General features: G+C 44.4%; 1 protein-coding gene across 1 annotated transcript in view; it reads left to right on the top strand.

Moving 5' to 3' along the window:
* Positions 1 to 24,854, top strand: part of VWF (von Willebrand factor) — a 233,184-nt gene that overhangs the window by 45,033 nt on the left and 163,297 nt on the right. Inside the window, exons 9-17 of the mRNA XM_074935850.1 lie at positions 371 to 482; positions 2,188 to 2,234; positions 6,833 to 6,969; positions 9,287 to 9,425; positions 10,715 to 10,815; positions 14,720 to 14,915; positions 15,546 to 15,761; positions 22,691 to 22,931; positions 24,210 to 24,304. Of these exons, the coding sequence (XP_074791951.1) occupies positions 371 to 482; positions 2,188 to 2,234; positions 6,833 to 6,969; positions 9,287 to 9,425; positions 10,715 to 10,815; positions 14,720 to 14,915; positions 15,546 to 15,761; positions 22,691 to 22,931; positions 24,210 to 24,304 (1,284 nt within the window). The remainder of the gene's footprint in view (positions 1 to 370; positions 483 to 2,187; positions 2,235 to 6,832; positions 6,970 to 9,286; positions 9,426 to 10,714; positions 10,816 to 14,719; positions 14,916 to 15,545; positions 15,762 to 22,690; positions 22,932 to 24,209; positions 24,305 to 24,854) is intronic.

The following is a 24,854-nucleotide window of genomic DNA, read 5'->3' as shown; positions in this document are numbered from 1 at the left end:
CCTGATCATGAACATTCAGGTCCAGGTTTGGTCTTGGATTTCAGTCCTCTTCCACATCTCCCACACTCTAACCTTAGAGGTGGCTGGAAGTAGGGTTCTGGCTTGAGCCCACCCCCTGGTGATTGATTGTGCAGAGTTGCTTAAATGGGATGTCTACGGGGCTTCCAGAAATGCACAATTCAGCATGTTCACAGGCAGATGCAGCATCTGAATGAAACTCCTCAATTCGCATGAGGTTCTTTGGACAGTCCCAGCCCTTTTCAGTTGGCTCTGTGAGTGACCCTGGATAACAATGCAAATGAAATTGTGTCAAGAGTGGATCTAATGTGTGTTTTTGTTTTGTTTTTTTGCCATTGCCTGATCTATCCAGTGGGGAAGCTACTTAATGGTGATAGCTGTGTTGACAGCTCCGAGTGCTCCTGTGTACATTCTGGCATGCGCTATCCTCCTGGCTCCTCTATCTCTCAGGACTGCAACTCATGGTAAATACAATGATGCAGTGCAATTGCTACGATCCAGGCTGCTCTAGATAAGTACTGCTCTTCAGTTTTGCCCCCCTGCCCCTTTTCTTTTATTTGGCAAATGCCCCAGTCTAAGATTTGGAAGTGCCAACCTCTTCCCAGAAGCAAGCTGTTCACAAAGACTCAATCAACTCCATTTTCACAGCAATATTTGATCTAGCAGAATTGTGTAGGGGTCACAGTCTTTCATGCAGTGGAAAAATATTTGTTTTCTGAATAACACAAACTTGCAGACTCCTAGTCCCAGCTAGTTTTGGACAGCGGAGTTTTGTTTTGACTTACTACATTTATTTAACTTCCCTTAAACCTAGTTCAAAATGTCCTTTGAGAAGGGCCAGTTAAGACAAATTCATGCCCCCTCCTTCTTGCAAAGCCATCATGTTGCCCCCTCCAGCTTTATAGCTTTAGATTGAATGTGCAACTTTCTTCTTTCACATTTACCCCGAATGCCATCCTGGGGGGCGGGGTGTTACCCAACCCAGAAGGAAGGGAGTGAGAAATATATTCTGAACTGTGTGTGTGTTAGGAGTATGGGGAACATTGGGCAGATTTTTCCAGTCAGACAACAGAAGAGGGAACCTGATATGTGGCCCAGCCAGAGCCACAGTGCAATAAAGCAGGAGGCTCTGCGTAACACCACAGTCAGCAAGAAGCAGCTCAGCCCCTCACACCCATGTATCAATGGCGAATGAGCAGTGACCATCACATTAGCACCTCAGTCTCTCCCTGGTGGGATGGAGCCCCATGACCTTAGGGCCTTCTGCAGCTCTGGGTTTGAAAGCATCATCCAAATCTCCCTGCCCTTGGAAGACTAGTCCAGTTTAATAGATTTCATCCTTATAAAATGCTTCCTGCTATTCAGCCTAAATATTCCCTTGCTGAATGCTGTGCCATTGAACCCCGCTTGTGTCACCCTAAGTAATTCAACTCGCTCCAGAAGGTGCACAAGGGATGGGCTAATGGATCAAATGAGAGCCACCCGACCCCAATTCATTCTCTTTTAAAAAGTTGTGGGGCTTGCAGATGATGTGCCATATAGGCCCAAGTGTAATAGCAACAGCCACTGGTGTGCATTGACTATGTCTTATATTACTACTGCCTCCAAGAGTTTATACTGAATCCATACTCCCATCCACAGACCCAGGAAGAAATATTATTTCTCTCTCTTCCTCACACACACAAGAAGGGTTATTCATCGTTAAGACTGTACGTACCAGGGTTTCAGTGGAAACCCCCTGAGGATATTTTTTTAAACCATTCGGTTTTAGAAGAATACACATGTTACAGCTAAAATAAATAGGTGGCTTGAAAAAAAAAGGAGAAAGAGTTTTGTACTTTTATAACCATACTGATTCATAGATTCCAAGGCCAAGAAGGGACCATTGTGATTATCTCACCTGACCTCCTGTATAACACAAGCCGTAGAACTTCCCCAGAATAATTCCTTTTAGAAAAACAATATTACATTTCAATACAAGTGTTTCGCAAGGGGCTAGCTGGAGGGAGTGTGTGTATGGAAGATGCATATGTTAAGCTGTATTGGGGTGCGGGGGAGCATGACTGGTTTAATTTTTCTGAAGGGGGAGCTCCGCTTTCAACAGTTTTGGGACATGCCACTGTGGATGTGAAATCATGCACCCTAACTTTTCAACAATATGTTTCCTAGCATTTGTCGACGTGGCATCTGGATCTGCAGCAACGAGGAGTGCCCAGGTATGCTGACCCTTGTGCTTATAGCTCCACAAAAGTATGTAAGCCTTGCCTAGGTCAGTCCCATGCATGGATGAGTGCACAGACAGGGTTTGTCCTTGTTTCAAGCTCTGGCTGCAAGTCAGCACCAAGATTATATTTCAAGAGTCCAGGAGTCCAAAAGATAAATCAGGCTGTGCAGATGGGCTTGTGTGTGGCAATGTAAATACCTGTTTAGGGGGAAAAGCACGAGTTCCCTTTCTGTTGCTTTTCTTGCCATGTTGTAAAAGAGCTGTAGATTCATAGTAGTAGCTTTCAGGGAAAGGAAAACTGCTGTGCTAACTTGAGTATCAACAATTTTCTAAGGGTTTATCTACATATGGACAGGAAAATTAATCTGAATTAACTAACAGTATGAATTTAAAGTGGATTAGTTAAATCACATCAAGCCCCCTGTGTGGGCACTCTTATTCAGAATTAAAATGACCTTAATTCAGTTTAGCTTGATTCACTTTGAAAGTCAATCAAGCTAAACTGAATTAAGGCCACTTTATTTCTGAATAATGGTATGTCTACACTGCAATTAGACTCTGCATGGGGCTTGGCTGTTTAATTGTAATGTAGACATTCAGGCTCAGCCTGAGCTCTGGGACCCTCCCCCGTCGCAGAGTTCTGCAGCCCGGGCTCCAGCCTGAGTCCAAACGTCAACGCCACAATTATACAGCCCCTTTGCCCGAGCCGTGCAAGTCCAAGTCCGGTGGCATGGGCCAGCCCCAGGTGTCTAATTGCAGTGTAAATACCCTAAGAGTGTTCACACAAGGGTTTAATGCAGTTTAACTAATCCATTTAGAGAGTCAATTTGGATTAATTTTTCTGAATGTCTCCATGTAGACAAGCCCTAACTAATGGCCTGATTTAGCAAGCACTTGGATGGGACTACTTACAATAGTGAGCACTACGTGTCATAGAAGTCAGTTGAACCATGCATGGTACTCTGCTCAGTAGTGTTTGCAGGCTTGGGTCATAAGTGATGTATTCTGTTCAAGGAGCTAGAGCCATGGCTGGGGAGAGGCAAGTAGGCCACCTGTGTTCCATTAATGGTGACACAGGCGGGTAGCAGGCCACCAGTCTTTTTTCCTCTTCTTCCTGAACTTACCTAGAACAAGCTGTTTGCAATGGGTAGCTGATACTTACATCCTGAATACTCATCCATCCTGGAGGGTGTGCAGGGAGGAGGAGATGATGGAGTGTCATACCTCCTGCCATAAGGCTGCTCCAGCAATGTCCCTGCTCCCCACTTCACTCCATAAGCCCATTCCCCTGACCTGAAATGTACATTTGCTGCTCTGGGCCCTTCTTCAGTTCCAGCACTGCAGTCAGCAGAAAAAGAGGAAGCCTGCACTGGCCTGATGCAGTTCTGCCTTTCCTGCCCCTAGCACGAGTGTGTGTAGGGAGATTGCCACAGGCAGCTCTGACCTACTTAGCGCTGAGATGGGAGAGAGCAGGAGAACTAAGAGAAGGGGGATTCAGGGGATGTGGGAGATCAGAAAATGGGGAAAACATGTAGCTCTCTGAGGCAAAGACAGAGGTGAGATCAAGAGAGAATCAAAGGGGGGGAATTACACCTACCTACAAGTGGACGTTGAAAAGCCTCTTAGCTGCCTTGCCCCACCCTTCCTGAAAATATCCCCTGCTTCAAATGGAAATAGCAGTTGCTCCAAAATTTCAGAGAAGAGCACAATCTGAGAGGTGTGGAATCACTGCAAATGGAAGGGAGACATATTTTATGAGAAATTCCACGCAGGCCTTCTACACAAAGGCCCTGTCCAGCCCTCTGCTTGTCTAGTTCATTGGAGAGTTCTCCAAGTGCAGCACAACTGTGCAAAGTAACTGCATTAAAAAAAGAAAAAAGGCCCACGAGGTTCCATGTTTATTGTGTCTCACGACTCTAGATCAAATGCAATCAATTCACAAGTGAAAAATGCGACTGCTTTTAAGTGCAAATTCAGCCTGGCGTGTAAACCCCAAACTGCGATCTTTATGGCTCAGTCTTTGTCATCAGTAATAAATATTACATGGGCCAAAATCTGTTTTTGGTTGCAGCCCCTTTGTCTTTATTGGGATTACTGAGGTGAATCGATACGTGTGGAGCAAAGGCCTGCAGTTAGAATATTGTTTAAAATTCTGCTGCTGCACAGGACGGAATAGAATCCAGCTCCCTCTCTTTGAGCTGAATTGGCTCTGCTGGGTGAACAGGAATAAAAAATAGCTTGCTCTGGTCCCTTCCGCAAGCAGATCTAACTCATTAGTCAACTAATTAAGGACAGGCTGGGGACGGGGGTAGATACGTGTAGCTAATGTGTATGTGGTCACTTATATAAAAATGTCTGTTCAGACTGTACATATTGTGAAGGTAGCCCTCTTCCTTTACCCTTTATATTGGCTTGTCATTTTAGGCCCCCGCGCCTGCAATTTGTTCTGTGCGGGCAGATCCCTGAGTGGCCCATACAGAGAAATTCTGGCCCTAGTACATCATGTTTGCTGGGGCCCCACCTCCTCCCATTTCATTTTCTTTATGCAGATGTTACAGATGTTTTGGGGGCCTCCCTTTGTTTGGGGGCCTGGTAAGAATATCCCTCTTCTCCTCTCTCCCCTGTCAGCCCTACTCCCATTGGCTTCACTGGGGCTCCATGCAGGTGTTGGGGCTTGACCGCACGAAATAACTTGATTAGATTGTAAGCTCTTTGGAGCAGGGAACATGTCTTTCCTATCTGTTTAAGCAGTGCCTAATATAATGAGGTCTCAGGTCCAGTTGTGGCCTCTGGGCACTACCACCACCGAAATAATAAGAACAACCTTCTACATACACACTGGGAACAGATACGTTAAAAAGTCCTATATTTCAATAGTTCCTTTTCACAGCAGGAGGGACTGCAAGCTGGAATTCAGTTTTATTCCGTAAGAACTGTGGTTTTAGTGATTAAACTGTGAATAATTTCTGGTTACTGGTAATTAGATAAATTAAATGTAAGAGGAAATACCACCATAAATTCTGCCTCTGTAAGAAACACTTAACTATATCTTAGTCTGAGTGTCTTTCAGCTCTTCATCCCTTTTGAGCGTAGGTGATGGGGGTGCGGCCACACCCCCTGGCTTGAAGAAGTAGTAACAACTCAACTATAAGGTTTCTACTTTTAGCACCTCCACTATAAAAATTTTTCCAGCACCCCTGCCTTTGTGATTCATAAAATCAAAGTATTTTTTACCTAAATGCTTGAATAAGTCCCAGGGAACCCAGCAAAGGAGCTAACCCATTTTTTCCTGTTCTGTATTAAATAAGGTTATTGTGATACAGGCATTCAGACATTGGAGCCATGACAAGACCATATTGTAATGTTCTAGAGACACAAAGGCAGTGTTCCCAACCTGCCAAGACCCAAGAGTGTAACAAAAATCCAGAGTGAGGCACCACCACAAAGGAACATCAGAGTAGGGGTCGAGGAATAAGAAGTGTTCCATTTTTTAACTTGTAAAGGGCTCTGTTCTGCAACTTAGGCCTCGTCTACACGGTTCTAAAAGCTGATTTAGTTAAATTGCCACATTTGGAGCTCTAAGGGCAGTATGGTCTAGTAGATACAGCACTGGATTGGAATTTGGGAGACCTGGGTTAAAATCCTGGCTCTGCCACTGGCTTGTTGGGATGACCTTGGGCAAGTCACTTAACCTCCTTGTGCTTCAATTTCCTCATCTGTAAAATAGGGGTGATGATGTTTATCTCCTACATAAAGCATGTTGAGTGCTACTGGTGAGAAATGCAATACGAGAGCTAGCTATTATTAGCATATCAGATTAAACCTGGGGAGCTGGCATCTGTAAATTTACAAACAAAGCTAAACTGACACAAGCCACATTTAAATTGAATTAAGGGCTTGTCTACAAATGCTGCAGCAGTGCAGCTGCCCCACTGTAGTGCTTCAGAGTATGCACTACCTATGCCGATGGGAGGGGTTCTTCCATCAACCTTGTGCTGACTTAGATCGGCCTAACTATGTCACTCAGAGGTGTTGATTTTTCACACCCTCTGAGCAATACAGTTAAGCCAACTTAATTTTCTAGTGTAGACGAAGCCTAAGAGTGTTCACAGAGGCTTTTGCGCTGGTTTAAGTAAGCTGATTAGGTAAACTGGTGCAATGATGTGTGTGAACCTGGCCTGAGTAGCACTTGAGTAACCGCAGTGAAGTCCCTGGTTCTGCTTGCATAATTACATATTACTGGGTAAATTTCACCCCCATGCAGAGAGCCAGAGCAAGGCTTGTGCCCCACTTAAAGTCCTATTTAAGAGTCATTTTGAAGGGGGGCTGGTTCTCTGTGCAAGGGTGAATTTCACCCTTTGTGAGGAAATCTTGCAGTATGGTCGTCCTAACTTTGGCTGGAGTCCTCATTTCTAATGGCAATAACTTCCAGGAATAATCAGTGGGATGAGCCATGTTGCCACCACTATCCAGCCTTTAGGAGCTGTGAGCCTGGCAGGGCCTGTTCTCTCCCCCTCCCCCTGCCCCACCTGTCTCACAAAAAGCAGGAATTTGTTCAATGATTTGACTGTTTTCCTTGGTATTTTTCAGGAGAATGCTCTGTCACTGGCCAATCCCATTTCAAAAGTTTTGACAACAAGTATTTCACCTTCAGTGGGATTTGTCAATACTTATTTGCCAAAGACTGTGAGGAGAACTCCTTTTCTGTCATCATAGAGACGGTTCAGGTAACAGCACCCTGTGTGGGGTGGGGAGGATGGGGGGGTGGGGTGAGTAGATGACTAAATGGCATATTCCTGTGCACATAAATGGCATATTCCTATTAAATTAGCTAGACTCTCTCTTCTGAATTAACATATATTTTGCCTCTTCTTGCTGCTACTCCTTTAACCACGGGCTGTAAATTCAAATTCACAGTGTGACTGCATTGTCTCTCTGGAGTTTTGCCAAAGTTAGCATATAAATGCAAGAGACAGAAGAGGGTGAGCCTCATACACTGAACTGTTTGGACGGCTCGCTGGGTAATTGCCCTGGGCATGTGCTTCCTCAGAAGCTATGGAGCATGTAGTGGTATTGTTACCCTAATAGAATCTGGAGTTTTTTCTCACAGGGACACATTGGCTAATAAGTTGCATTACTCCCTAGTATGTCAGCCCTTCTCAACTTGTTTCCCATGCCCTCTGCCACAGAGAGAATGGCAAGGACCCAGTTGCAGAGCAGAAAGAAATGGGAAGGGTGCCAGAGCATACTGGGACAGGAAGAACACCAGCAGAGTTTCCTCAAGGAGTTTTGCAGAAGGGGCAGTAAAATGGGTAGGGGAGTAAGTGAGGGAGTGGGTGGGAGTGAGGGGAAAGCAAAGGAGTTTGCAGAGGGAGGAGTGAGGGCATACAGTGGCGGGATGGCAGAGAGGTAGGATAGAGAGAAAGGGCCGCAGCGGTGGGAGTGAGGAGGTTTTGGAAGGCGAGAGGAAGGCACCAGGGCAGGTTGAGGAAGGGAGGGAGGCAGGCAGCAGAAGCAGCATGAAGAGCACAGTGACAGGGCAGAGACGGGAAAACTTTTCCAAGCAGCAGGGACAGGTTAGGGATGATTAAGAGGCCCCAGAGAGAAGGTGAGCAGAAAGCTCACTTGCTTTAGGGAAATGGGTTTTGCCCATCCCCACTCACAACTCCCTTCAGTGCCAGGGATGATTACGTTTGTGCCTATTACAGAACAGATCTGAGAGCAGAGCTGTGTGTGTGGAACTGGCATAACTGGTTTCCACTGAAACTGTTCTTTCGAAACTGAAGACGGGAGCCAGTGAGTCACTGTTCCCTGTCTGCAGCGTTCTACCCACCGCTTTGTAACTCGTAACAGCAGCACCCGAAATGAAGAGAGTGAGAGCTGCGTGCTTCTAGTTCCCCATTTGAACAGGCTTGTGACATGTCTCATCATCACACTAGACAGAGCAATCAAGAGGAGAGGCTCTCTCATCACACAGTGCAGCCTGTGTCACAGGGGGCTTGCTGTCATGGCCCCAAAGCTCCTTTTCCAGTGCCCTGAGAACAGACCCTGCCGTAGAGTAGCCTGATCTATGGATTGTGTATTAATTACACTGAGTACTTAAGAATTCCCAGTTATCCTGCTGTGGTTTGACAGCTTCTTGTCCCAAGATCAGGCCCAGTATTATTAAAATTACTGTTCAGTTGGGAACCCTGGTGTGCACAGTTGCAACACTCACACTTAGGAACCTTTCTGTGTTTGTAACAGTTTTATTAATGCATTCAGCAAAGTCACAGACACTCTCACCCAGCAAGGTAGATAGAAATAATACAGAATGTGCATCTGAACATCCATCTACTCTCACATCCCTTGAAGAGCAACCTGAAATGTTATCCATTATCTTCCTCATCACTATCACCTTCCTCATCATCACCAGTGGCCATCATCCTGTAACCTCTCCTCCTGCACACAGGCTGGGCTACAACTTTTATAACATGTGACTCTGACATCCCTATGCCTCATGCATATTCACTAGGGATTTCTCCCCTCTTATTTGTATTTCCTCACCCTGCTAATGTTCGGGTGCCCTTCCCCTATAGGTTAGGATAGTAGTGATCTCATCTTATTATCATATATGTCAATTTGTTGCTATGACACTCTTGTGATCAAATATCTGCTGTTGTTCCTGTCCTAAAATATCCAAGAGCTAGTGTTAACTCATATTCCTGTGGTTTCCTGGTGTCACTATTTACAAACTTCCCCCTTAACCACTCTATTCACAATTCCCCAAAACTTAGGGGTGACCACTGGGCTATTTGTTTGTGCCAAAGTTCATATGCCTCATGCCTTATGCTAACTACTGTAGCCAGTGTCTTACAAGATACAGGCCTGTAGGTTCCTTGCATTACTGCTAAATAAAATAAATACTGAAGCCAGCTCCATGGGCGACAGATGTAACACTAAAATTACAGCCACAGGAGGGCTTCTGGCCCAGCATGCTGGAGGAGTTGAGTCATTGATAAAGTGAAATCCTAACAGTCATAGGAAATGTTGGCTTCTTTTTAGTGTGCCGATGATCCTGATGCAGTGTGCACCCGCTCGGCCTCTGTCCGACTCCAGGACATGGAGAACAGCATCATCAAAATGAAGCATGGGGGCGTCATCTCTCTGAATGGGCAGGATGTACAGATTCCTTTGACACAAGGTGTGTTTGTGGCATGTAACAATTCTGACCACACACTACTGTCTACATTGCACACTGAGACTGGGCTCTACTTCAGGTTTGAGCCCAAGCCCTCCTTCTGTCCAAACAGAGAATCGGTCTGCCCCAGTCAGCAAGCACTCGGGACCCGATCCTTGGTTGCTGCTAGGGGTGGATCAGAGCCACTGGGACTCGAGTCCAGACCCTTTCATTTTTCCTGTGGATGCAGGTCAAGCTGCAGCTCCAAGTCAGAAGGTCTGAGTAGCGCAGTAGGGACATGTCAGCATGGCTGTGAGACCAGCATCCAGCAATTCTAAACCCGGGTTTACAATGCAGTGTAGACACTCAAGCATGGGCTTGGAAATACTGAGTCCACAAGGCTAGGGTCTATAGACCCAGGTTTAGTGTGCAGTATAGACATACCCGAAGGTGTCTCCCTTCTCAATGTTATCAGGCAGGCTTTAGCCTAGCTCAAAGAGTGTTTCCTATTCCCAACTCTGAGTCACATTTTATACAGTTACCATCACCTTTTATTGAATTTGCATCATGCCGGGTTCTCTTGCACATGTGCCCAGGTCCTCACTTGGTGTAAATAGGCCCTGGTCCATTGAAGTTGGTGTGGTTATGCTGCTGTGGACTATTTGAGGATCTAGCCAACAATGTTAAAAACCAATGTCAAGTATCCATTTATCCACCCAAAACCTTGAAATTTTAGAAGTGGACTGCAGTGATTTCACCAGTAACTCTGGATGATGCTCATATGTGTTTCTTTTGGGGCCTGTGAGGCCCAGATCATGCTAAGGAGAAGTGCAGAGATGCACCAGACCAGTGGTTACAATACCTATGGAGTGTCAAAGTGGTGCACAGCAAGCAGGGGAGCATGGTTGCTGTGTCCCACTTTGTCATTGTGCAGCGTGCACCTCCCCTGCGGTGCGGTGCCAGCTCCATTGGCCTGTATCGTGGAGCGGGTGATGTTATACACTGGCCCATCTCTGCACCTTCCGGGGAGCCTAGGACCAGTAAGCAGCTGTGCTACACTAGCACTGTCTTTGTGCCCCCGTTGGTACTGGGTTTGTATCAGGCATAAATCAAATGGTACAAATCCATATGTCTACATTAGGGGTTTGCATCAGTTCTACTACATTTGTGCAAAGAAAATAGTGTAGACAAACCTTAAGTGTATCTGCTTAGATCCATCCCATGGGCTGATGGGTGATGAGGACATTGTATCCTCCTTGCTGATGACAGAATGCATCCCTTCTTGTCTGAAACTTGTCCGATGTGTTTTTGAGGTGCCCTCCGTATCCAGCGCATTATGATGTCTTCAGTTCTCCTCACTTATGGGGAAGATTTACAGATTGACTGGGATGGTCGTGGTAAACTTCTGGTGAAGGTAGTTTTTTCTCCTCTCACCCCACCCAAACATACACAAAGACTTTCTTGTCTGATGTGAGAAATTGCTTGTGTTGCATGCTAGAAATTCCATTCTCTCTCGGCCCTCAGAGCAATATACTGATCCTTTTGTTTTCTAGAAACAAACATTTGCATCACAGAAACAGCTTGTTTTTTTTTCTTTCTTTTCTGTGCACTAACAGTAGCCATTAACCGTGAATAGCTTTGCTTTCATTACGGGAGACCCCTATCGGCCAGATTTTGATTTCATTTACTCTTGTCCATCCCCACTGAAGTCAATAGGATTGCACAGGTGAAAATGAGAGATGAATTTGGCCCATAGGATACAATCATTCATATGTTCAAGGGAAAAAAAATAATTTAATTGCACAGGATATACAGCATGCTGCTCCTACTAAGAATAATATTTATGGTCATTCCAGATCAACATAAAGAGAGAAGTTTGTACTGTGGAGTATTATAGGGCAACTGATTGTCAATAATTGCTTTTTGAATCCAACAAAAAATAAAGCTAATCAATAATCCTATAATAAATCCTTTTATATTCCTAGCAAAGATACTTTTATAATTTGCACTAGATTGATTGAATCTCTCAAACATAATTTCGTAAACACAATGGTGAAGTGTGATTGATAAAGGTAATAGTGTCAATGTAATATACTTAGACGTCTTTAAGATGTTTGACTCGATGCCACATGACATGGATTAAGAAACTAGGATGATACAAGTTCAACATGGCACACGTTAAATGGATTAAAATGAGCTAACTGATGGGTCTCAACATGTAATTGTAAATAGGGAATCATCAGTGAGGTGCTTGTGTTTCTAGTGGGGTCCTGCGAGGATCTGTTCTTGGCCCTATGCTATTTAATGTTTTTATCAGTGGCCAGGAAGAAAACATGAAATTAGATAAATTTTGCAGATGATACAAAGATTGGAGGAGTGGTAAATAACGAAGAGGGCAGTCTATTCACCAATTTAAAAAGTGATCTGGATTGCTTGGTAAGATGAGTGCAAGCAAACAATATGCATTTAAATATGGCTAAATGTAAATGTTTGCAACTAGGACAAAGAATGTAGGCCATACCTACAGGATTGGAGACTCTAACCTGGAAGCAATGACTCTGAAAAAAGATTTGGAGTATTGTGGTGAATAATCTGGTGAGCATGAGCTCCCACTGTGAGATGTCGACGCTAAAAAGGGGTAATGTGATCCTTGGATACATAAATGGGAATCTTGAGTAGGAATAGGGAGGTTATATTACCTCTGTATTTGAAACTGGTGTGACTACTATTAGAATACTGTGTCCTGTGCAGGTGTTCACAATTCAAGAAGGATGTTGATAAATTGGAGAGGTTCAGCGAAGAGCCACAAGAATGAATCAAGGACTGGAAAACATGCCTCATAGTGAGAGACTCTAGGAACTCACTCTATTTAGCTCATCAAAGAGAAGGTTAAGGGGTGACTTGATTACAATCTATCAGTACCTAGATGGGGAACAAATATTTAATAATGGGCTCATCAGTCTAGCGAACAAAGCTATAACAAGATGGTGGGAGTTGAAGCTAGAGAATAAGGTGCATATTTTTTACAATGAGAGTAATTAACCATTGGAACAATTTAGCAAGGGCTGCGGTGGATTCTCCATCACTGGAAATTTTAAAATCAAGATTGGATGTTTTTTCTAAAAGATATGCTCTAGTTCAAGCAAGAAATAATTCAGGGAAGTTCTATGGTCTGTGTTACACAGGAGGTCAGACTAGGTGATCACAGTGGTCCCTTATGGCTTTATAATCTGTTAATGTATGAAAAGTGAACACAGTATATTGTGCTATTTCTAAGGTAGAGCCCTTTGTGGGTCTATTCTTTAATCCCACTCCTACCCGATCTTGCTATTATGGCAGTGGGCCTGCAAGACCTATGGGATCCCAGTCCCAATGCAGGGCTCTACACTAGTGCCCCATGGGGCTCCAATTCTAAGGGCCAAAAATATGGCCACCTTTCCCTAGTTAGTAAGATGAGGATAGTGCCCAGGGAACCCCATCATACCACCCTGTATGCACATGCAGGCGGCTGTCCTCGTTTGATTGCTACATCTTGAGGACTGCTGCGGGAGGCTAGTCAGTGCTGACCACAGCTCTTCAATCCTCCCAGGGACAGGATGATGCAGAAGGGGGGTGCGGGTGTTTCTGTGGCACTGTTCCCCTGCACATTGGCCTTCAGCTACCCACTGGAGGTGAGTGGGCTACAAGGGTAGAACAGATGTAATGACTGCAGGTCCTAACCATGCTCACCTGCATCGCTGTTATGGGCCTGATGATTGCACACCCTTTTCTTGCATTGGTGAGCAGTTACTCAAGTGAGCAGGTCCTTTGTTGTCAACAGGAATAATTGTGTGAGTAAAAGCTCACCATTGTAAGAGCCCCATAACTGAACCCTTTATCTGCTCTTTCATGGCATGAGCATAGTGCATCTATACTCTTGCTCTAGCTATATTCATTTTCCTTGCCTTCCACTCTACCCAGTATGGTTCTGTCTCTCAGAACCATCTTGAAGCCCATATCATAAAACTAGCATAGAGTTGTACCCACCTTTGCTAGCACGAATTCTGGATAAATGTTGCACAGTAGCACAAAAAGTGGGCTTAATATGCTAGCTCAAGGTAAAGGTTCATTAGAGCTTCAGCAATTGGAAAAAAAAAAACCACTGTAACAGGAGGGAAAGTTCTGGAAGGGTTTGAGAATATGGATTCAGCAATTTGTGTTTTGGTCTAGTCTAGATGTACAATACCAAAACACCTGGGATTTGTTTCAGGGTTGAGGATAATTCAGTTCAATCCATTGGCACTTCTCAGGATTTCCTGCTTCTCTCTGCATCTGTGATCTCTTCTGCCGGGTCTCAGACCCTTACATCCTGACCATCTCCTTGCCTAGCTGTTAAAAAGTCTAATTTTCTACTTCAACCCCTTTACCATAACAGCAATAACTGTTGCTAATTACGGTCTTAGCAGTTTTTCCCATTGTCTTCTTTTATTATTATGTTCTGCTATGAATTCCTTCCCTTTTATGTACCTAAGTCAGTATTATTGTTGCCTTTGGAGCACAAATTTACAGTGTAAATGGACTGACCTATTGCCAAACATTTCTGACAATTGGGGGAAGTGATGCACTCCCACTGACTTGTGTGCAAACACTTCTGGTAAAAGTTACAGTGTTTGGATTTGCCTGCTGCATTCGTCAAGAAGAGGAACCCCTCTGGTGACCTCTGAAAACTTGTGATTTGACCCCTTCAGGGAAGTTTCCAAAACCTATACAGAACTTTGGATGAACATGAGTCACTGTGTTTGGAGAATGATGGTGTCCTTAGTTAGAAACCCCTCCCCTGCTGCTGCTGTTAGTGAGAACAGGACTGGCTTCCCTTTGGAGCCCTTCACCAGTGATCTTTTATTAGCCAGAGGAATAACTGTGAAAGATATTCCACTTTTTAGCCTGCCTCTGTATCACTGCTTACCCCTGCCAAGCATACAGGGAGCTACTGTACCACTGGCCATTGGGCCAGCCCCCAAGAATTGTTTGTATTATTCATTTAGAGACCACATTCTTATGGATGTTGATGGGCACTGACAATTCCTATTGAAATGAATGGGCGTTTCAGGTACTTGGCCCCCTGGTCAGATTTGTCCTACTACTTCCCTACTCAGATGTTCTTTAAATATGTAAAAAGAAAAGGAGTACTTGTGGCACCTTAGAGACTAATCAATTTATTTGAGCATAAGCTTTCGTGAGCTACAGGAATTGAGGAATTTACATAGTCCAATAAAAATATTGCCATGAAACTGTGGACTAATATTGAAGAATAACCATTCTACCCTTGTTTCTGTGAGCTCTCCCCAATGTACACTGACAGAACTTGTGGTCTGTGTGGAAACTACAATGGCAATGAAGGGGATGACTTTTTGACACCTTCTGGCCTCGTGGAAGCCCTTGTGGAAGATTTTGGAAATGCCTGGAAGCTGAATGGAGATTGCCAAGACTTGTTAAAACAAGACAGCGACCCCTGTAGTCTCAACCCTCGCTTAGGTACGGAACCCTGGCCTCCACATAACATATGGTACAGTGTAACAACATGCAATCTTCCATCCCGTAAAAGTGCAACTGTTTTGTACTGGGAACAGGATCGTGATAGCATCTGTAAAATAAATAAAACCCCTCTCATTCCTTGCACTGAATGAGGCAGGGGTCCTGTGGAAAAAAATACTACGTGATCATGTAATTAAAAACTGTATCATACTGTGTACACATAAGGAGGCTGAATTCAGGTTGCATGGGAAACCTGACGTCTGGCTTTTCCTAACTTCAGAGGGCTTGACTCTGTAACCTTAATAATGTTCTTTTTAAGGCAGTTTTTTAATTCAATTTTCTAATTTAAAAAAACAAACTGAAAAAAAAAACCCATCATGAAACTCCAGAAATTCCATCATATGGAACCATATCGATGCCAAAGTTGGGTCATGGAGAGGGTTTGGGCCATTAGATTTACAGCACAGACTCGAGCTAATGGAGTTATTTGCAGAAGTAGTGTCTACGCTACCTAGGTGCAACTGCAGCCTTTTAAGTGTATACAAGCACTTATTCTGATTATTCTTATTTCTCTTTACAGTCACTGCTCTTTTAGTGTAAAGTGTCTGGATACTATTTTTCTCATTTTAGCCAAGTATGCTGAAGATTCCTGCTCAATTCTGATGTCATCCATGTTTGAGCCTTGCCACCATGAAGTTAGCCCGTATCCATACCTGAAGAACTGCCGCTACGATGTTTGCTCCTGTTCTGATGGCAAGGATTGCTTGTGCGCTGCTGTTTCTACCTATGCCACTGCATGTGCTAGGAAAGGCGTTCTGATCGAGTGGCGGGAACCGGACTTCTGCTGTAAGTGAATGCTGCAAAGAAGTACTTTCTTGCATTGACTCTATGGTGTCCTTTGGCACGGTCAGTGAGGCCGAGGGAGTTAAAGGATCTGATTTCTGCAAGGTGCTGAGTGTCTCCTCCAGGACATGTGGAACACGCTCAATGGTCTTGCACTCCATTAAGAGTAGAGAGTGCTCAGTTTTTCAAAAAAGGTGCTCAGCATCAGGCAAAAGTAGCTCCCATTGAGCAAACCTCAGCTGGTTTGGTGGCTTGGTTCAGATAACTTCCCTACTAACTCTGGCTACCTATCTGAAAATGTTCTGACTATCTTGGGCTGGCAGTATCCAAAGTCTCTCATGAAGTTTATGGTAACAGGTTCTTTCATTGTATTTTGACATTTCCTATCTGGGACCCAATCCTGTGAGGCACTGACCGCCTCAACTCCTGTTGTCTTCAAAAGGAGTTGTGAGTATTAACCACTGTATCAGATCTCTGGCCCTAGTAGAAACCTAGCAGACTGTTTAGTTCAGGTTCCAAGGAAAGGCCCAAGCCAGTTCTTATGTCTGCACCATTTTTCCGATAAGTGAGCACTATTTTGCTGTCATGTTTAGGCCTCTTTGTCTCCACTGTTAATGAATTCTAACATGACCGTGAGGCTGAAACATCTATTACAAGACAATGATGATTTATCATTGTTCAAGTAGTGCACCCTCCAGCAGGCTGTGGACCCATTGTGTCTACACACTGTACAGATATAAAGGGTGGGATTTTCAGAGGTGTCTAAAGGAGTTAGGCCATATCTACACTTAAAGTGGTACAGGGGCAGCAGTGCAGCTGTGCCACTGTTGCATTTCAGTATAGACACTTACTATAGCGATGGGAGGGATTCACCCATCGCCGTAGTAAATCCACCTTCCTGACAGTCTGTAGCTAGATCAACTGGAAGAATTCTTCTGTTGAGCTAGTGCTGTGTACACAGGGATTTAGGCTGGTTTAACTATGCTGCTCAGGGGTGTGGATTTTTCAAACCCCTGAGTGATGTAGCTGGGTTGATCTCATTTTCTAAACTACACCAGCTCTTAAATGCTTAATTTCCAGTGGCATCTTAAAGACTAACAGATTTATTTGGGCATAAGCTTTCATGGGTAAAAAACCACTTCTTCAGATGCACTTCTTCAGATTTTTATCCATGAAAGCTTATGCCCAAATAAATCTGTTAATCTTTAAGGTGCCACCGGACTCCTTGTTGCTTTTTTGTGGATACAGACTAACACGGCTGCCACTCTGATACTTAACTTACAGTGAAAGCAAGTGGGATCTGAGGGCTGAATTCTCCTTAGGATTGTTTGAAAACCCCAGCCATAATAAATGGCAGCCCCTGTCCCACAGCACTTACAATCTAAAAGGCTAGGCAAAACAGGTGGCTGAAACACACAAGTAGACCTGGGGGGTGGGGGTAGAGATTGATGATGGGGTGACAAAAATAATAGGATGATTATGCACGGACCAACAGTGTGTGTGTGTATGTGTGTGTGTGTGTGAAGAATCTGGCAAGAGGCTGGAACAGAAAAAAACAATCTCCCTTTTTCTCATCTCATTATTAGGCAGAGCTGGTTGGAAAATTTCCACTGAAATGAAAGTGTGACACAAAATAGAAATAGCTTTCTCCATAAATGTTTGCGGAAGACTTTTTTCTTCTTTTTCCAAACAGCTCTACTCTTAAGGACAGTAGACAACCGGGGATTTTGGGGAAAAGCCCATATGCTTGGCTGCACTCCAACCCAGTTCCATTATTCCTTCTCAAACAGTAGCTGGGTGGGGCAGCCATTTGAAAAATTGACTTACTGTAGAAGCTAGAGAGGTGAGAGGTCACTGGTGTTCCAGCTGATACAATCGGGACCAGTAGAGTTCAGTGATTCTGATTGTTGGAGGCTGGATAATATTTACTGAGAGAGAAAGAACAAGACTGGATTATGTTAAATTGCTGTATGGTTTCATAATATTGACCTCATTTATGTAAATGTTCAGAGAGTGGAACAGTAATTCAATAAAAATCCTTTTAAAAAAATCGCACAGGTCTGGAGGCTGAAAGCGAGAGCAGTGGTAATGCACCATTATTCTTGCTGTAATTGAACAAGTCAATTTTCACAATTAATCTTTAATAGTGTAGCACTGCTTCCTCTTCTCTGTACATTACAGAGCACTTTGTGCCTGCACCAAGTGCAGATTTCACTGACTGCAGATCCATCAGACCCCATTAGATAATTCTGATGCTCCAGACATCTCCTGTCACACAAAGGAGAACAATCATTCCTTTAATGGGCTTGAGACTTGAATATGCTGTTTGCATAATTTGTGCTGACTGCCCGATGTATTGAACTGGTGGTTGCTCCCCTGCTCTCTGGCTGAGATATAGGTTCACAGGCAAATGACTTAACAGAAGCACTTTGCTTTATCTGAAGTTCATAAGTGGCAGGTAGACTGTGGCCTCTTTATGCTACACACTGTACAGATATATAGGGTAGGATTTTCAGAAGTGTCTAAAGGGGTTAGGCTATATCTAACTTAAAGTGATACAGTGGCAGCAGTAGATTACTATATTGCTAATGTAGCATGGCATTTCTGGCTGTTAAATGCAGCATGATAGGCTGTCGTACAAATCCAGCATACACGTATTGAAAATCTTGTGGCTTCATTCTAATTCATTTGTCTAAGAAGGCAATCCAGGCCCTGTAGCCCTCTGTGGATGCAAGAGACCTAATAAGCAGCAGAACTAGTTGTGCTGCATAGGGGTGTGTAGGAGGATGGAGTCCACAATGGGGGTCTGCATCCCCTGTGTACCACATCTCCCCTACAAGGAAGAGGTATATCAGCCAATGAGTCACCAAGTGCTCCTTCAGGGCTCTTGAGCAGATTTCAGGGACCCATTGACCAACCCACCTCCTGCCCTATAGATTTGCTGCAGTAGTGTCCATGTTGCATGACTTATGTGAGGGGATTTCAGTGTGAGACGATATGTCTAAACTGCAGAGTTAACCCAGGCTCTTACTCAGGTGTTACCCTTACCCCCGTCCTGTCCACACACAAAATCCTCTCACATGAGTTTGCTGGTGTTTTAAAGCTGGGGTAGCTGGCTTCTCTGAGGCTATGGGCTAGAGCTAGGGCTGTCCTTAGGATTTATGGGGCCCTACGCAGTAGTATTAAACTGGTGCCCCTATGCCTGACTTGCTCTTAGCAACACAAAATGAATGTGGCCCCTATTTTCTTCCTAATAAGGAGACTGCAGTGCACTCTGGGTGTGCATGGGCTGACCCGCTCTTAACTGCTGTCCCGGACATAGGCATGGACTCCATAGGTGGCTGCTATGGGGCTGGAGCGCCCATGGGGAAAATTTAGTGGGTGCGGAGCACCCACCAGAACCAAGCTCCCCCCGGTGTCCCCCTCCACTCGTGCCTCTCGTGCGCCGGCAGCCCCGCACTTACCAACTCCTCTCCCTCCCTCCCAGCACTTCTGGAGTGCTGCGAACAGCTGATTCGTGGCATTCAAGCTCTGGGAGGGAGGGGGAGGAGCAGGGAAGAGGCGGAGTGGGGATGGAGCAGGGGCGGGGTGAGGGCGGGGGTTTGGGGGAAGGAGTGGAGTGGGGCAGGGCCTGGATCGGAGGGGGGGGCGGTGTCGAGCACCCCCCAGCAAGATTAGAAGTCGGCGCCTATGGTTCTGGTGATGCCCCAAATGTTTGAGTGCCCTACGCAGCGGCGTATGCTGCCTATGCCTAAGGACAGCCCTGACTAGAGCTCAGGTGCCACTTTCACTCAGGCTGGTAATGTGCACACTTTGCTGTGAGGACTCTGGCTAAACCAGCTGAGTGCTGATAGTCCTCCAATGCCCTTCCCACAGTTCCCCATGTATGTCTGGAAGGACAGCCAAGTTCTCTCACAATTCACCAGGAAAAAAATCATAGAGTGGCTCAATTTAATATATGGTGTCACAAAGAACCATGCAATGTGCCCCCAGAAGGGCTAGTGACACAGAGAGCTGAGCGTAGCACCAGTGAGGACACATAGGGAGGGCTTGCAGTATGGCTGCTCCTATCCAGTCGTCAGGCTAACTCGGGTGTTCAGGCAGGGCTGCTGATCACCCGAGTTAACTCTGTGGTGAAGACGCACCCTAAAGTCAAAATGGGAACAGAGAAGCTCCCAAGATGGATGAATTTTGATGTAGAGCCTCTAGCTATTGTAGTTTAGAACAGGCATTTTTAGAGGTCACATATGCGTATCTGTTTCCCTTCAGTTTTCACACAACCTTTCAGGGCAACAAGGTTTTTTTTGTTTTGTTTTGTTTTAATTGCATGAATGACAAAGCATAAAGTCAATTTTTTCCTCCCACCCCCCATGACCTTAGTTGCTGCTGTTAATAAGTTTCTTAGGGGAAGAAGGTTGCATTTGATGGTGCAATATAGTGGAATTTGAATGTGCACATGTCGTTGGACAGTTAGGCAGCCACTGTGGAGGACTGAGGATGCTTTTAAATCCTTAGTAAGGGCATGTGCAGCTAAGGCGTGTAACAGTGCCTCAGCTAAAGTTAGGACTAGCTGTGGCATTGTCAGTCACTAGAAACAAGGAGAGTAACTATTTGCTGGATAATTGGAAATGGGGCAGAACTGGAATAATTTATTTAAACCATCCCAAACTTTGAGGCTCAAACAAATTAGTGTCTGGATTCAAACTCCCCCTGGTTTTAGTTTGCCAAACCAATTCCGTTTCCAATGGTAGCTCTACAGTAAATCACAATCATAACCCTCCTACCTGCACATGCCCTTAGTAATGATGAAGGAGACCTTTGAAAGTGCTCCTCAGCTTTGCCTGTCAAATTGTTCAGTGTGGTGTAGCTGTAGCCGTGTTGGCCCCAGGATATTAGGGACAAGGTGGGTGAGGTGGTATCTTTTACTGGACCAACTTCTGTTGGTGAGAGAGACAAGATTTCAAGCCACACAGCGCTCTTCTTCAGGTCTGGGAAAGGTACTCAAGAGTGTCACGGCTAAATGCAAGCTGGGACAGATTGTTTATCATAAGTAGTTATCACATATTCTGTGGGAATATTCTATGGTCTCTCCAAACTCTTCAGTGTGATGTAGGCACTTACCTATTGCTGGAGCCTCACAGCCCCTACCCTAACATTCTCTGTACTGTCCGGGGCAGTGGAGTAGCTGCTCCCGCATAGATCCTTCATGTGTAAATTGGAAGTGCCATACTGTTAACTGCAGCCAGAGGCCCATGCAACTGGGATAAAAGAGAGTATCTTCTATTTTCATTGCTGAATCAGGCCACGCCTCAGAGTATTTGCTCTCCAATAGGTGCCCATTGCTCTGGTGAACTTTGATGACCCCCTCGGGCTCTATTGTGAGTTAGAGCACTAGCCTAGGAGTTGGGAGATGTGGGTTCTAGTCCCTGCTCTACTACAGACTTCCTGTGTGACCTTGGACAAGTCACGTAGCTTCTCTGTGCCGCAATATCTCATCTACGAAAGACTGAGAATTGGGTAATGGGAGCCATATAGGTACCTAACCTAGATTGTGTCTTTGGGACTGGTAGGATAGGAGATAGTAGCAATACCATGAGAGCAGGATGGGAGGAGCATAGAACAGTGGCCAACCTTGCACTCTTTAACAGAGCGAAGCATGTGCTCTCCTAGCCCTGCGCTGGCTTAGCTCCGTCGGCTGGTGTGGAAGAGGGTGGGGCCATGGCCCGACCATTTGCTATTCCTTTTGGGGTTTTTCTGATAGCCAGGAGGCAGCCCTAGAGTCTTCAAGGCCTTGTGCTTGGGGAACACAAGGGCTGGGATTGTCTGGCCCCTCTGCAGGGGTAGAACACTGAGAAGGCTCCTGCACCCCCTCGACCTAAGCTTTAGTTGTGATAGAAGCTTGCAAAGTCTGATCTGCAGCTGCTGGCCTCACTCCATTGAGGGTCCTACTTCGCCTTAGACCCCTGCTGTTTCCATTAGAAACTTGTTACAAATCCGAATGCTTCTGTAAATCCTAGTTAACAATACAGCCTTTGAGCAGAAATAGCATGACCCCGAGAGCGGCCTGTTCCTGGCCTTGTGGAAAGGAGAGGACTGACACGGCTACAGCTACACTACACGTACATTTGTTGCCATTGCTGCCACCTCGTGTTGGATGCAGGTACAAACCAAGAAACTTCTCTCCAATCAACACTAGTAATTATAGAAGCAGACCAAGATATTAGAAAGCAGAGCCCCAAAGTTAGGCTCTGAAGGTCATAGTTAGGTCCCTGAAGAAGTGGTCTGACCGTAAAAAGTGCTGACTGCTGGGTGCTCAGCACTTTTTGAAAATCATGCCACTTTTATGTTGATTTAGGAACCTAACCTAAGCAATCTTGACCCTAAACTACATTGTTTATGAAAACTAAGTAAAAAGAAGGAAAAGTACAGGTAGAACAATGATTTCGTAAACCCACAACTCCCTTTTAGAGCCAAGTAACAGCAGAAACTGGAGGCAGTTTGTATTACTCTTCCCCCCCCCCCCCTTTTGTGGGAATCTTTTTCCAACATTCATTATCGATTCTCCTTGATGCTGTAGCTTGCTCACATTGTACAAGTGGTTCCATTGACTTCAGTGGAACTATCTGCATGAGTTACACCAGCAGGATATGGCCCTTGATGTGCCACTGATGGGTTTCCTGTTCTTTTTGAAATAATCTCCTTGTTAGGGTAAAAAGAGCTCATAGTAAAAGTGAATCAGAACACACGCACACACACGGCTGTTATCAGATCAAAAAATAGGCAGCTATTCATTTACAGCCTGGTTCAAAGTCAGCTGAAGCCAATGGAAGGGTTATACCTGTTAATGTGAAAACGTTCTCCACTGATTACATGAATTGTACAGGACAGTGGGTTTTTCCATTGTGGTTTCATGGATGTGTATTATTTCACAGCAATGACTTGTTCAGAAGGCCAAATTTACCAACAGTGTGGAACTCCATGCAACCAGACCTGCCGATCTCTATCCTACCCAGATGTAGGCTGCAATGAGTTCTGCATGGAAGGCTGCTATTGTCCACATGGGCAATATATTGATGAGCATGGAGATTGTGTACCAAAGTCCCAGTGCTCTTGCTACTATGATGGTGAGATCTTCCAACCAGATGATGTCTTTTCAGATCATTACACCATGTGGTAAGTGCAGTACTCATAACTGATTTCAGTTGTTTCTTTACATACCATTTACAGAGGTTTTTGAAAAGCCTCATTAGATAACTAGGCCAGACCGCTGGTGGAAATTGACATAGCCATACTGAAGTCAAAGGAGCTGTGCCGATTTAAACTAATTGAGGGTTTGCCCATAACTAATCTAAATGTAGGCATCTTCCCAAGGCGTATCAAAAGCATCTGCATCAGGTAGTAAAATATGAAACCAAATTTTTCTGCAAAACAGTCTGCCAGTTTGAAATGGAGTTTAGTAACTTCCTTACCCTTTTACTGCTTTAAAAAATGTCTTTTTAATGCACATTAATACATTTTTAAAAAATGCTTAAAATCTAATTCTCTCTATCAAAAAAAGCAACTACTAAGTAGCATTTATAATTACGAAATGGCAACTAGGAATTGAATTGATGAACAAGCCCAGTTTCCTGACAAGCCCAATTTCTGAAATAATATCCTCTCATTTTCCCCTTAACCAGAGAGGTCACATTGAGAGCCGTAAGAGGCCACTTCTCTGCCTCCACGTTGCAGCAAATAGGGCTGTGTTAACACTCTGTTACTCAGTTTTATGCCAGTGTAACTCCATTCGTTTCAGTTGTGTTCCATCAATATGACACTGCAGTAATGTGGTGATGAATAATAATGTGTGCTTAAAGGCAAGTTTGCCTTGGTAGGTTAGGGCAGTGGCTCTCAGCCTTTCCAGACTAGTGTACTGCTTCCAGGAGTCTGAGCTGTCATGCGTACATTTCACTTACAAACTACTTGCTTACAAAATCAGACTTAAAAATAGAAAAGTATCACTGCACATTATTACTGGAAAATTACTTACTTTCTTATGTTTACCATATCATTATAAAATAAATCAATTGGAATATAACTATTGTACTTACATGTCAGTGTGTAGTATATAGAGCAGTATAAAGAAGTCATTGCCTGTATGAAATTTTAGTTTGTACTGACTTCGCTAGTGCTTTTTGTATGTAGTCTGTTGTACAATTAGGCAAATATCTAGATGAATTGATGTGCCCCTCTCTGCGTGCCCCCAGGGGTACGTGTACCCCTGCTTGAGAACCACTAGATTAAGGGTATACAGTGGGTATGGAACTACAGATTGCTCAGTGTATGTACAAATTGCTAGCTACAGCCTTGCATTTCTGGAGCATTTCTTGTAGACTTTCTAAAAACCATAATGCAAGTGAAAGTTAAATGTCAGTTTGTTAAATATACTCACTGTTTGTTTTTCTTTCATAGCTATTGTGAAAACGGCTTCATGCACTGCACTACAAACAAAGTCCCTGGTGCCTTCCTGCCAGATGTTTTCTTTGACAATCAGCCATCTGCCAGAAGTTAGTATGCTTTAAAAAATTTATATTTGTTGTTATTCTTTTCTACAGTGTCTTGCTACACAGTTTGAGGGGAGGGATGCATCAGTAGTGCTTGGGTGGGTGGGAGTGTGTTTATAAAACCAGTGCCTTCTATGGGATGGAGCTGGGTATATTCCCATCTTCAGGAGGATCTGGGGGTGTTCACTGCATTGCAGTGGGATGCTGAGCACCACTCATGATTGATTCCTAAAACAATTACATTGGAGTTTCCCTTTAGCTAAAGGGATTAAGGGTGATGATCACTTAGGGGTGATTTTAGCCCCCAGTTGCTATTGGATGATCACATTACAGCAGAGATCCAGTAAGCTTTTTACCCTCTGTGTCTGGCTAGGAAGTTGTAATCTTTTCTTTCAGATGTGGCCAGTGTCTCTGTTAGCCAAACTTTCGTCACCTCACAATTAGACTATCGCAATGCACTCTACAAGAGGCTACACCTTAAAACCATTTGGAGACCAAAATTGGTGTAAAACACAATAGCTGGCTCACTGAGTGGGGTATCTCAGTAGGAGCA

The sequence above is a fragment of the Natator depressus genome, chromosome 1 (genome assembly GCF_965152275.1).
Source record: "Natator depressus isolate rNatDep1 chromosome 1, rNatDep2.hap1, whole genome shotgun sequence".
NCBI classification, from domain to species: domain Eukaryota; kingdom Metazoa; phylum Chordata; order Testudines; family Cheloniidae; genus Natator; species Natator depressus.
This window is presented reverse-complemented; position numbering and strand designations above follow the sequence as displayed.